General features: G+C 47.0%; 1 protein-coding gene across 2 annotated transcripts in view; it reads left to right on the top strand.

Annotated features, from left to right (window-relative positions):
- LOC142064592 (hexokinase-1) overlaps positions 1-12,770 on the top strand; it is a 44,979-nt gene that overhangs the window by 25,031 nt on the left and 7,178 nt on the right. For both annotated transcript variants that reach the window (XM_075109729.1, XM_075109730.1), the window contains exons 5-14: positions 2,519-2,614; positions 3,910-4,009; positions 4,101-4,284; positions 4,500-4,655; positions 6,672-6,905; positions 8,444-8,748; positions 9,237-9,385; positions 9,489-9,608; positions 10,935-11,030; positions 12,037-12,136. In XM_075109729.1, coding sequence (XP_074965830.1) covers positions 2,519-2,614; positions 3,910-4,009; positions 4,101-4,284; positions 4,500-4,655; positions 6,672-6,905; positions 8,444-8,748; positions 9,237-9,385; positions 9,489-9,608; positions 10,935-11,030; positions 12,037-12,136 — 1,540 coding nt within the window. The remainder of the gene's footprint in view (positions 1-2,518; positions 2,615-3,909; positions 4,010-4,100; positions 4,285-4,499; positions 4,656-6,671; positions 6,906-8,443; positions 8,749-9,236; positions 9,386-9,488; positions 9,609-10,934; positions 11,031-12,036; positions 12,137-12,770) is intronic.

Genomic DNA, 12,770 nt, shown 5'->3' with positions numbered 1-12,770 from the left:
TAGCAGATGACGAAGAGGCATCTGATGTTTTGTACTGCCTCTGCCTGAGCTCCTCAGTATTATGGTTTCCCATGTAAACATGGCGGTGGTTTTTCCTGCCTCCTGTGCAGCCTTCTTCACCTCTCTGTGGGGTGTAACTGGGAACGACCCAGATTTTGCTGAACTTCACAAAAGCACACGCTGATGTGGATCAGGGTCTCCCTCCTGAGCAGCGGTGCTGAGCCACGCCACCGCCTGGGTGCTCAGCACCGAGGGCAATCGGGCAGGCCACCTGGAAGCTACGTGCTTTAAAAAGGGATGGAAATAACCATCGTATGAAGTGTCTGATAATACTCCCATGACAAGGATGCGATGATATTTTCCTCCTTCTGCTCATCGTATCACAAATGACTCAGCAGCCTCCTGGTACAGCATTGCTATGGCAACGGTGTAGCAAATTAATACAGGGAAGTGAAATCCGCACAAAACGCTAAGATCTTTCGCTGTTAAAGTGCGACCTGCTTTTCTAGCTTGCAGGTCTCTAGGTTAGCCTGGTGCAACAGCTGCCCAGATGTTGGTGCTGAGGAAGGCCAGGTGAGGCACGATTTTTATTACATTTCATACTTCCTGAGTGATGCTGAGAGCTGAAACCGAGGGTGCTTACTAACTCAGGATCTGAATGTAGTTAGGAACAGAGAGCTGCCTTTTCCTGCATCAGTTCAGAAGAGATGAGTTGATTTTAGTGCAGCTCTCCAATCTGACTGTGGTGCATGGTGAGGCTCAGGCTACTGACCACAGCAGAGTCACCCTGGGGATGTGGTTGTGAAGTTGAATTGCCCTTGAGAAAATTTGTTTAGCTGCATGACGAAGGGCTCTTGTTTGTGGGCTGGTTTGCTCAAGCAAGCTGAAATTATGCTTGTGTGGGGCAGGGGCAGGCAAGTAGCACGTGGGATGGGTTGGGGACACCTGTAGAGACTTGGAGATGAGCAATGGCAGAGTGGAGGAGGATAGTAAGAGACAAGGGAGGGTGTCTCTTGAACAAAAAAACAAAACAAAACAAAAAATCCCTCTCTGTCTGAGAGTTTTTGTGATATTTTGGGCATTTGAAAAATATGGTTTTCCAGAGTCTGTGGGCCAGTTTTGTTCCTGGATTGCTACTTCTGTGCTGTGCTTATCTGGGTGCTGGTTTCTTGTGCTCGGTGAGCAGAAGGCAAGGTGGTCCCTGGTTTCTCTGAGGGTGACAAGGTGGCACTGCGTGGTTGGGTCCCGCTCAGCCCTGCTGCAATCCAAGGGCTCCTCCCTGGCGCCCAGGCCTTGCTGGTGAAGCAAAAAACCCTTCCAGCACAGTCAGTGGCCAGTCACGCTGAGAGAAACTGCTCTTTGCCAGCGTGGTTTGACCAGTTTCCTGAAAGATAAAGGTTACGTGGAACAAGGGACCCTTTTGCACATTAAAGCTGTGCCTGGAGAGCGGGCTTTGTCCGTGGTTTCCTTGCGCAGCAGCACAGAGCTTTGGGTTTCTAAATGACGCTAATGAGGGCAGCACGGTGGCAAAACTTAAGCAAACGGAGTTTGTTGTTTAGTGGTAGGAGAATACCCCTAGTCTGGAAAGAGCTGCCCTGACCCCTCTGTCCCCTCTAGCTATCCCAGTTGAGGGGGCAAACGTGCACAAGACGTGGTTGATTTTTAAGCTGAGATATGGGCAAATGTGCACCTGGGCAATGGCTGCTTGTGCCTGTAAGCTTCAGCTTCTCTGGTTTTTAGCTTCTTGGACGCCTGATGCGACTATTGTGGTGGGTATAAAAAGCTGAGCTGATGAGAGTCGTCTTTCCTGTTGACTACTGTCAATGCTCTTTTCTTTCTTTTATTATTGTTTACTTATATACTGAATGCTCTGAATCACCTTGGTATTATCTAAATAGAAAAAAATGAAATGTAGTCATCACCTTGGGGGATTTGCAGGCTCTTTATGACAGTTCACAGACAAGGAATTCAATACCAGATTTCTGTTCGATGCATGCTGTAAGTCGGGGACATACATCGCTGCATTTCCATTTGCCTCAGCCCATAAACATGATCCCACAGTGAAACAAGCCCGGACAGCTGGGACTCCAGGCAGCAAATGTGCAGCAGTCTGATCCCCGCTGCAGCCGAGTCCTGGACATACAAACACCACATCCCTTCTCTTTCGTCAGTCCCGCGCAGTCAGCTTTTTCTGAAAGCAGTCAATTTCCGTGGCCCAAAAGGATTAAATGGTTTTCCAAGAAAAACTGTCGAGGAGTAACAGGGAGAAGAGTGGGCTGAAAATGCAAAATGCAAACAAGCCATTTTCTAGCAAGGGAGGGGAAAACAATTTCCCATCTTTCAGCTTACCGTAATCAGAAGTAAAGACTGCTAATTGTCTCAGGTTGGGTTGTTAGGTCATATAAGAAAAGAGACCTGAAGATGCATTTGAAGTATAAAATCTTGTTTTTAAGGAAAGAAAAATGAATTTGGGTCTTACGGTGGTGCCCTGTTGAATATTGCTCTCTTGTTTTATCAGGGTATTCTGATAACCTGGACGAAGCGCTTCAAAGCGAGCGGAGTGGAGGGAGCAGATGTTGTGAAGCTGCTTAACAGGGCCATCAAGAAACGTGGGGTAAATTTTACTTCATTCTTTTTTTAACTCTGTATCGCAGCAAACTGGCGTTTCTTTGTCAGGGACCACACTGTATGTCACTGACTGGAGCGTGTGATCTGAGTGGTGGTGCAGCTCTGCTCTCTTGCCTGAAGCTGTGTGGTTTTGCCGTTCGCTGTGAAAACGGAGCAGTGTCAGAGTTGCTGTGAGGAAGCTGTGATTTTCCTCATGTCACAAAACTGAGGTATTTTGTTGTGGTTTGTCGCTGGCAACCTTTGGCCATTTTAGCACTCTCCAAAAACTGAGAAAGTGCTGTGTGTCAGTGCCGCAGCCTGTCAGTGATACCAACATGTCCCGCTCCTGAGAAAGTGTGTCTTGTGGTCTGGGCTCAGCTGAGTTGTGCAACTGCCTTGCCTGGGAGCAGGAGAGGAGCACAGTAGGAGAGAAGGGGGATTTCAGGCTCCGTGAGCTATGTTGCTCCCTGCAGTTTCTCACTGCTGATTTTATAGAGGGTGAAGGTGACCGGGTTGCTCATTTAAACAAATAAAAAGGCACACTGAGTGTGAGATGGGATGAATTTGGGTTTGCGTAATGCTTGTAGCCAGGTGATATGTTGATTACTCGGCATCCAAACTGATCGGAAACTGGGCAGTATTTGCTCTATTTGGGCAGTTGTGGGCTCTCAAGCAAACCTGAGTTTTACTGTTGCCAGACAACATTGCTATAGTCAGTTACTATCATCAGACTTGGTATCAAGTAGAATAACACACTGAAGAAGCTGGAAATGAATGAGTGTGTGTTGTTTGGATAGCTTATTTAATTGCATTATTTGCTTATAGTTTTTGTATTAAAATCTTCACTTGAAATAAAACTCCTAGATGTTTAAAGTGAATTCTGTGAGAAATACATAACTTGGGAATATTTTCTAGATTGTATCCTCAAGCAACTGCATCAAATTACTCCATGATGTGTAACTGCAGAGTTCCTCCCTCCCTCATGTATAGCCCTTTCCTTAGGAAAGAAGCACCTACGGGTGCTTATGAGAGAGCAGCTCTTTGCTCTCTAGGATTATGCTACTGCTGTTTTATTGTTTGTCTGGTGCATTAGTCTGCTCTCGTTATCTTCTTGGGTACAGGGGATAGGGAACTGGCAGACGGAACAGGTGATATTTAAAAAGATGAACTGTGATATTCCGACAAATTATTTGTCTCCTGTTCCTTGTGGAATTAGTTGACACAAGCAAACTGGTGATGAACACAAGCAGTGTTTTTTCAGAGAAACCATATGGTCCAAGTAACGTTTTGTTCCTCCATCAGGACTATGATGCAGATATCATGGCTGTTGTGAATGACACCGTCGGGACTATGATGACCTGTGGTTTTGATGACCAGCGTTGCGAAGTTGGCTTGATCATTGGTAACGCACATTGCTGCTGCAGCATGCATGTGGCTTCTCTCCCTTTGCCTGGCCTGTTTGGTTAGCACCTTCTGATGTCCTTTCCCTAAAGGCACTGGCACCAATGCCTGTTACATGGAAGAGATGCGACACATTGACCTGGTGGAAGGGGACGAGGGCAGGATGTGCATTAACACAGAGTGGGGGGCCTTTGGAGATGATGGCTCGCTAGAAGACATCAGGACTGAGTTTGATCGAGAGATTGACCGTGGATCCCTTAATCCTGGGAAACAGCTGTGAGTGAGGCGGTTATTTGTGAGCTTTGCTGCTTTTTTCCCCTCTGTGCTCTATTTTCCACTTGTGCTATGAATTCAGCAGTTCAAATAAGCTCAACTTTGCCTGTGGTGAGGCAAACCGCAGGCCGGGCCGGGCCGTGTGGAGGCACAGCTGGGCTCTGCCTCCCAGTGTTGCCCGTGGGCAGGTAGGTGACTGCTGCTGTCCTCTCCTGCAGGTTTGAGAAGATGGTCAGCGGGCTGTACATGGGAGAGCTGGTAAGGCTCATCCTGGTGAAGATGGCTAAGGAGGGGCTGCTCTTTGAGGGGAGAATCACCCCTGAGCTTCTCACTAAAGGGAAGTTTGAGACAAAGCACGTTTCAGCCATAGAAAAGTGAGTACCTATCCCTTTTCACCCCCTGGGTTTCATGGTGACTCTGAATGTTAATTTTCCAACATCTCTTTTTGCTTTGTGGGGAGATGTGCTGCACTGGGGGTGGCTGCCGTCCTCCAGCGCAGGTGCAGAGCTGGCATGTGAGGACTCCCAGCAGACAGTCTGTGCCCTCCTCCCCAAGATTTCTCCCTTTTTCTGCGTCAGGAGGAACTATGAAAGCCTACCAGTCCGTGCAGCTACAGGCTATGCACTGTGCTACCTCTCACCCTGCTTGCAAAAACTCAGAAGTTGCTACCCTGCAGCTAAACACGGGAGTGAATTGGCTTAGTGCCTCCTAGCAAATACTTGTGTGGTTCCTTGCTGTATCCACGGGATCGCTGGGCAGAAAGAAAACAAGCGTGACAAGGCAGAGCATTCAGTCTCGTAGGCAGCGCTGGGTGCTGTGTGGCGACCTCTGAGCTATGCGCCAGTTGGTTTCTTATGGTGTCAGCACCCCTTTGGTCAGTGCTTACTGGCTCTTCCTCTGTGTTTTTAAAATTCACATCACTTGGATAGTTTGTACTGTAGTCACTGGCTTGTCTTTTCTTTCCGAAGTGCTGCTGATTTTGGTGCACATGTATAGAGGTACTGTTGATTGCAAGGGCAATGCCAAGGGAACAGCCAGTAACTTCTGTAGTGCCTGTGGCCCCCTGCCCCGTCCTACTCCTGTCCCTGCAGGCTGTCTTATCTGAACAGCTTTCCATTAAATGTGTGTGTTCATTCATCTTAACCACAGAGGTCCATGTAATGGACCAATGTAATGTTGAACAACAGTGAGAAAAATGCCGTTATTGAGCAATTCAGTTATTAAGAGCAAAACTTGCCCTGAAATCCCACCTCACTCCCTGAAAAGCCCTTTGGTTATAAGTAGGGGCCACATCCCTGTGCAGCTTCAGATTTCTAGCTGACACTAGCAAGATGCCAGAGTCCTTAAAAAGACGCATGAAGTGCAGTTAGTAATGACAAGATAGACCCTTTGTGTTTTTGCCTGGGAAATGACCAAGTTGGATGTGGGTAAGTTTTGCCAGAAACTTTGCTCTCAGGCTGGACATTAATGTGGGAAAATGCAGTGCAAGAGGCAGAAATTCAGTGAGGTTGTAAAAGTCTAAAAGGAGACCCATTAGGATGAAATCACTTAGGCAACCTTCGCTCAGGGTTTTGTTTTTCACACTGGGCTTAATTTATTGAGACATATGAACAAGCAAGCGTGGGATTAAGTGTTTGCTCAGGCCTGTGCTGAATTGTGGGGCTGGTGCTTCCTGCTTCAGAGAGGAGAAGCTGTTTAAAGTCTAAAGCATCAATGTGATGAAAAAGCATTTAATTTCTCCAGGTCTGTAAAAGTGCTTGGAATTTGCTGACTTTCTTGGGGGTGCACTGAAGGAGCTGTCATAGGGTTGCTGCTCTGCTTCGGGTCTGGTGTTGTTGGACTAACCTGCAGCCTGAGCTACGTGCTGTGCTCCTGGGGGACACCTCGGCTCCGCAGGATGGGGCTGGTGCCACTCCCATGCTTTGTGCTTTTGCTTTCAAAGTACAGGAGGCTTGCTCGGCATGAGACTTGGTCTGACCGTATGGCACAACAAAAACATGGTCTGTGTTGGAGAGATTGTTGTTTGACAGGTTTCCAGTGACCCAGTGTGCCCGTTGCCTTGTGGGAAATGAACTTGAAGGAGGGTAGGCTCTTGGATACACACGGGAATAATCCTGCTCATAGGCTGGCTGCTATAGTACCTGGAATTGCATGTTTTGTTGGTGCCATGTTTGCACCAGGCTTTAACTGAAAGCTGCTTCTATCCATGAATAAATGCATATTTAGAGCATTTTATTTCAAGCCTCGTGGAGCTTCCCAGTCCAGACCTCTAAGACATTTTCTTTCTAACCCCTTTCTCAAGGCAGGGACGCCCATGGTTGGATACACCTCTGTCCTGCATTTTATAGCTCCCCCACTAAGGAGTACCCTTTACTGCTCTCTCTTTGTAGGAGCAAAGAAGGTTTGAACAAAGCCAAAGAAATTTTAACCCGCTTGGGGGTGGAGCCGTCCCACGAGGACTGCATCGCCGTCCAGCATGTCTGCACCATCGTGTCCTTCCGCTCGGCCAACCTGGTAGCCTCCACACTGGGTGCCATCCTCAACCAGCTGCGGGATAACAAAGGGGTTGGCCGTCTCCGGACCACCGTGGGGGTCGATGGCTCCCTCTACAAGATGCATCCGCAGTGAGTCCCTCTGCTCCTGCCGTTAACGCTCTTCACTTGCCATGGCCTCTGGTTTGCAAAGGGTTGAGCATGTAACCGTGACATGCAGTTTGGGTGTGAGATGAGGCACCTGAAACGTGGACGTGGGGGTTTGGTTTGTGATGGGGAGCTTAGTGGAAAGATGTCCTTAACTGAAAAAGTAGGGTGAGATTTTAAAAAAACCAGCAAAACCACGAAGAAAAGAACTAAAATTGGATACTGCAATATTAGTGAAAACTATGGTGGTCTGAGTTACATGCCTTAAGGGATCTCAATAGACCTCTTGGAAAGAGAGTTTCTTTGTACAAAATATTCGTGCCCATGGATTGGGCTTTGAGGAGACCTGCATTGATGCACCTTGATCTCCATTTTCAATTTAAACTCAGTTGTTTTGAAAATTACTGCTGAACTCTATTTTTTCAGTCTTTTCTGCTGAAGGTATACTTGGAAACGGTGGAAAATGGTGCTTATATTTCTGTGGCCTTTTAAAGACTGGCTTAGTCTTGTTTTTCCCCATCTTGAAGGTTACATTTTCAATCAAACAGCTGTTTAGATTTATGTAAAAATCAGAAGGGAAGTTGAGCTCTCTTGCTGTGGGTATGCCTGGTCCTGTTAACAGGGTTTGGTGTGAGTCTTAGTGTCAAAAATAATCCAAGTGCCCAAGACCCAGCGCTGCGGATGTTTGGGAGCGGCTGCTGGCCTGTGTGCACGGGGAGAGGCGCACCTGCGTAAGAGTTTCCAAGTTCAGAAAAAAAGAAGTGGAAGAAATAGGCAGTGTGCAGGTATGGTTTATGCACACTGTGGTAAAAGGCTTTTATTTAGTAAATAATAACTGGTGATGACAAGCCAGGTTCCGGTCTGTAGGATTTAGCTGTGGGTACTGAAGGGGAGCAGAAGCACAGCCTACAAGGGCATAGCTGGGCATTGGAGCTGGCTGGGAGGGCTGAGTGTTGTTTATGGGGAAACTTTGGAAAGGGTAAAAATGTTTAACATTTCCTTTTCAGTTTCCCATTATTTTGTTGAAAAAAAGATTTTCCTTAGTTAAAGAAAACCATAAAATTTTGGCAAGCAAAAAAATTTCAAAATAGAATTCTTGGAATAGCTTTTCTAGGTGGGCAAGTCTAGGGTACGTTAAGGTACATACACGGGCAATTTTTGTTTCTGAACTGTTTCCCCATACCATCTAAACCACTGAGTTCAGGACAGCTGCCGAGCCCAGGAGAGGAGATCAGAGCAGCATTGGAGACTAGAGGTTTCTCCCATCTAGGGTCGCGTTCAGGGTGTGAGACTCTGATGCTTCATTCTGCTTTTTGCTGGCTTTTCTTAGGTATTCAGCAGAAAAGAGGCCATAGGGAAGAGCTACATTTCCCCTGGCAGTTTTCCTACTTGGGAGACTGTAGCTAGCTCGGGCATGGTGAAGCTCCTCACTCCTCCTGCATTCAGTCGGTGTAGCAGCATAGATTTTGGGGACTGTGGAGAGGCAGCACAGACAGCAGGCTTGCAGCCTCTTCTTGCCGCAGGTATGCCCGGCGCTTGCACAAAACCACCCGGCGCTTGGTGCCTGACTCGGAAGTGCGGTTCCTGCTGTCGGAGAGCGGCAGTGGGAAGGGAGCAGCGATGGTGACGGCGGTGGCATACCGGCTGTCGGAACAGCACCGGCTCATTGACGAGACGCTGGCTGAGTTCAAGCTCACCCACGAGCAGCTGCTGCAGGTGAAGAAGAGGATGAGGGCAGAGATGGAAGCAGGGCTGAAGAAGAAGACTCATGAGACTGCCAAAGTGAAAATGCTGCCCACCTTTGTCCGCAGCACACCCGATGGAACAGGTAGAGGCATGCCCTCACTGGAGCGAGGGCACTGGCTCGGCTGTGGGGCACCCAAAATGGGCTCAGAGTGATGGGGTTTGGGTTTGGTTCTGGTGCAATGAAAGAGGAGCCTCCTGAGCTGTGCAAAGGAGGAAATCCCAGCCCTGGGCAGGGCAGCCTGCACTGCCCCTGTGCCTGTTGCTGGCAGACCGGCCCCATGTCATTGCCCCAGGGTGCAAATAAGCTAGGGCCCAGGGGGAGAAAACCACAGTGGGGCTCATAACCTGAACCCTGTCCACACAACCTGGCCAGTTCTTTGCATTTCAGGGTAACAAAAACACAAAAAAAGGGCTGGAATAATCAGAGCAGCATCTAAAATCCTCCTTTCATGAAGATCTTCCCAACTGAGAGTTTCTAAGAGAATTTATATCAAAGTGCTTTTCTGGGGAAAGCACTTTCTAAGATTTTGCTTATGGTTCTTTAAATACAAACACATATTTTTTTTACAGAGAACGGAGACTTTCTGGCACTTGACCTCGGAGGGACAAACTTTAGAGTTTTGCTGGTGAAAATCCGCAGCGGTAAAAGGAGAACAGTTGAGATGCACAACAAAATCTATGCCATTCCTATAGAGGTGATGCAGGGAACAGGAGAAGAGGTGAGTATTTGCGTTTATCTTTTGCAGCACTTATACTTTTTAAATACCTTCTTAAGAGTACGTAACATTTACAACTTCAAATGGATGACTTTTCTTTTTAAAGCTGTTTGATCACATCGTCGCCTGCATTTCTGACTTCCTGGATTATATGGGGATAAAAGGCGCACGTCTTCCTCTTGGGTTCACGTTTTCCTTCCCTTGCAAGCAGACCAGTCTGGATGCTGTAAGTTCCTTAGTATCTTTTGAATCTGCTTTTGTGCTTAGGCTAGGCCTGATTTCTCTGCCTTCGTATCATCTACATGACACTTACAGGGAGGTTGTACAAGGGGAAGGTTCATGCTCTGACCCTGACCAGTACAGCTGCTCCTATAAATAGTTCCTTCAAAAGTAGTAATGCAAATGCTGCTCAGCCCGTGGCTGTGACAGATAAGAGCATTTAAATTTTCCGTGGTGCTGATATCCCTTTTTTAAGGTATCGTGTTTTTTCCAACTGTATAAAACCGCTCAACTGTGATGCTTCCCAGGTATGGTGAGCAGTAAGCAAAAGTCCATCCCTGCTGCCAGCTCCTGTTCCTCAGCTGATCTGGTCCCCCTGGGTGGAGCGGGTGGACCAGGGCCTGCTCGGCTCTGTCACCCTGCGGTGACATATGTCACCCTGTGAGGGTGCAGGTGCATAGTCACCTGCATGTGCGGTGACTTTGTCACCCTGGCAGCGTAGCCTGCAGCGTGTCCCTGCCAAATGTACCCTTTTCCTCTTCGCTTGCATGTTTAACTTCTTCACCAACTCCACCTGTGCAGCTGTTAATAGTTTCCTGTCTATGTGCCACTTTTTTTGAAGAAAGATGTATTTTCTGTCATTTTTTTTGTTTTGTTTGTTGCTTCTGTCACATGTATTTTTTTGAGGTTGTTGCATTGCTTTGGAATTTTGGAGACCAAGCATGATTAGTAGTTTTAGATGCAAATTCCACATAGGTAAAGGGATATTCCTTTTCATAGAGACTCTTCTGTATAACCTCACACTAAAGGATTTGAAATGTCAAATGTACAGAATAACATTTGAGTCTTAGTGAAAATAAGATGAATATTCGTATATAAGGAAGGAGGAAATAGTGATGTTAAGAGCAGCATTCAAATGTCCAGCTCTAAAATGCAGTCATCTTGCTGATGACTTGGCTTGGTCAAGCCAAGGAGACTTTGAGGGTGTCTAAGCGAGAAGACAGGTTGTTCATCAAAATATAGCACCCATGCTGGTGAATACTGGAGAACCTTCTCCTTGAGCTGAGGGCTTCTATGAGTCCATGTAATGACTGGCCATAAATATTCATGGCCGTTTGCTTGGACCGTGGGGTTGGAGCTGAGGTGTGTGATAACCTGTGACCACCTGTGTGAAGCGCTGTGATTTTGTGCTTTTACGGGCTTGGGAGGTGAGCAAATGCAGGGAAGATATCAGATAGAAATGCTCCGTGATCGTCCCTTAGCGGATTGTAGAATTTTGGGGGCAGTCTGCAGTGCACCAGGAAACTTGGTAACCCATTTTCTTTCTTTTTAGGGTATCCTTCTCAATTGGACAAAAGGTTTCAAAGCTACAGACTGTGAGGGAGAAGATGTGGTGTATTTGCTTAGAGAAGGAATTAAAAGAAGAGAGGTGAATTTTCTTTTGGTTTTGTTTTCTTTTTCTCCTCCTACTTCTCCCTCCCCTCCAGACTTGACAGACCTCATGGGTCAAGCTGGTTCCTTCTTGTAGGGTTTGTGTGCCCTGAGGAAACGGGCCATGCCTCCTGTCCTGCACAGAAGGTGTTTGCCTTGCAACAGATCCAGATCCAGCAGCCCCCAACGCTGTGTGTCTGTGCTGGGTCTGATGCTAGCATGTAGCCTGATGACCACGTAGGAGGGTGTGCAGTGGAAGTGGGAGAGTTCCGCCACAAAACTGAAATTGCTACTCAAAATGAGTCACACTGGGGATTTTGTTTCATTGCTTGTTTTTTTGTTGGTTTTTTTTTTTTTTTTCTCCAGAGACTTCTAACTTGCTAAATTTAGCAGAACTTTCAAGGCTTCTTTCAAACCCTGTGACAATTTTCACTGCATCAGAGCATGGAGAAGGCAGGAGTTTTCAATGTAGTGATTGCAGGAATCCACCTCAGTGCACCCTAAATGACAAGTTTTTCCCTCTCCCAACCCTTGTTCTTGAAAAAGCCTCAAGCAGCTTAGCTGAATCTTTCTGGGAAGGGAAGAAATGTAGCCTGAGGAGAGCATTAATTTTAGCAGAGTTTTATCAGCAAGTGAAAAGAGGATCTTAGAAACCTTTGCTACTGGATTTGCTACCACTCTGCTTTAATAGAGAATGGTGATAGCCCTCTGCCACGTGCCTGTACAGAAGATCTGTTCTTAAGTATATACAAGCCAAAGAGAACAGCCAGGAATATACTTTCTTCTGAAGACATAGTCCATTGTAGGTAGAGCATGCAGGGAGCCTTAGCTACCCGCTCATAGATCAAGTTCCTATTTCTCCATGTGCAAATTCAGGCCGGTACTTTCAGTTGTTTTCAGTGTGCTTTGAGAGTTCCCAATGGTGTACCCTTTTCCTGTCCCCTTTGGTGTGAGGGGTTGCCCTAAACCCAGAGTTCTCACTGTTTTATTTCTGTCTTCTAAAGGAGTTTGACTTGGATGTGGTGGCCGTGGTGAATGATACAGTGGGCACAATGATGACTTGTGCCTATGAAGACCCAAACTGTGAAATCGGACTCATTGTGGGTACGTGTTAGAGCTTCTCTTTATTTGGCACCTTTTTCTTAAATAGCACGTTGACACATCCGTCTGTATTCTTGTGGAGACATCCCTGTGGTTAACTGAAAATACAGCTAGGGTGTCCAGGAGTGAAAGATTTTGAGATTAACAGCTATCCCTTCAGAAGCAAGCTGCATGAAGGAATTAAGTGCAGAATTCAACAGCCAGCTTAGTTCTGTGCATGATCAGTTGAGATAAGCACAGGCTGTAATGCCGAGCAAATCCTGCCTGTTTTAACTGGGAAGGCACTGCGCTGCCTGGGAAGTGAGCAAACGTGGGCTCAGGCAGCCTCACCAGCTCCTGGAGTATCTGTTAGTTTAGCCCTTAAGAGTTTCCCTGCCAGGGTGTTCACGTAGCCTGCAGCATCCCTTGAGCATGTGGTCTCTCAGAATAAACTTGTAACACACAGCCACAGTTCCTGAATGGCATGTGATGGAAACCTCTGACAGACGAAGTGCAGCAACTGACAACTCCCTTCCCAGCAGTGAGACAGCTGAAGTAATTCCACAGGCGACTGCCGATGCCTTTGCAAATACCATGCTTGGGGTGCCTGTGGCACAAGGCAGTGCGAATTCCCAAAGCTCTCCAGAGAAATGGATTT

Source organism: Phalacrocorax aristotelis, chromosome 14 (genome assembly GCF_949628215.1).
Source record: "Phalacrocorax aristotelis chromosome 14, bGulAri2.1, whole genome shotgun sequence".
NCBI lineage: Eukaryota > Metazoa > Chordata > Aves > Suliformes > Phalacrocoracidae > Phalacrocorax > Phalacrocorax aristotelis.
Note: the sequence above shows the minus strand (reverse complement) of the source record. Positions and strands in the feature narration are given on the sequence as shown.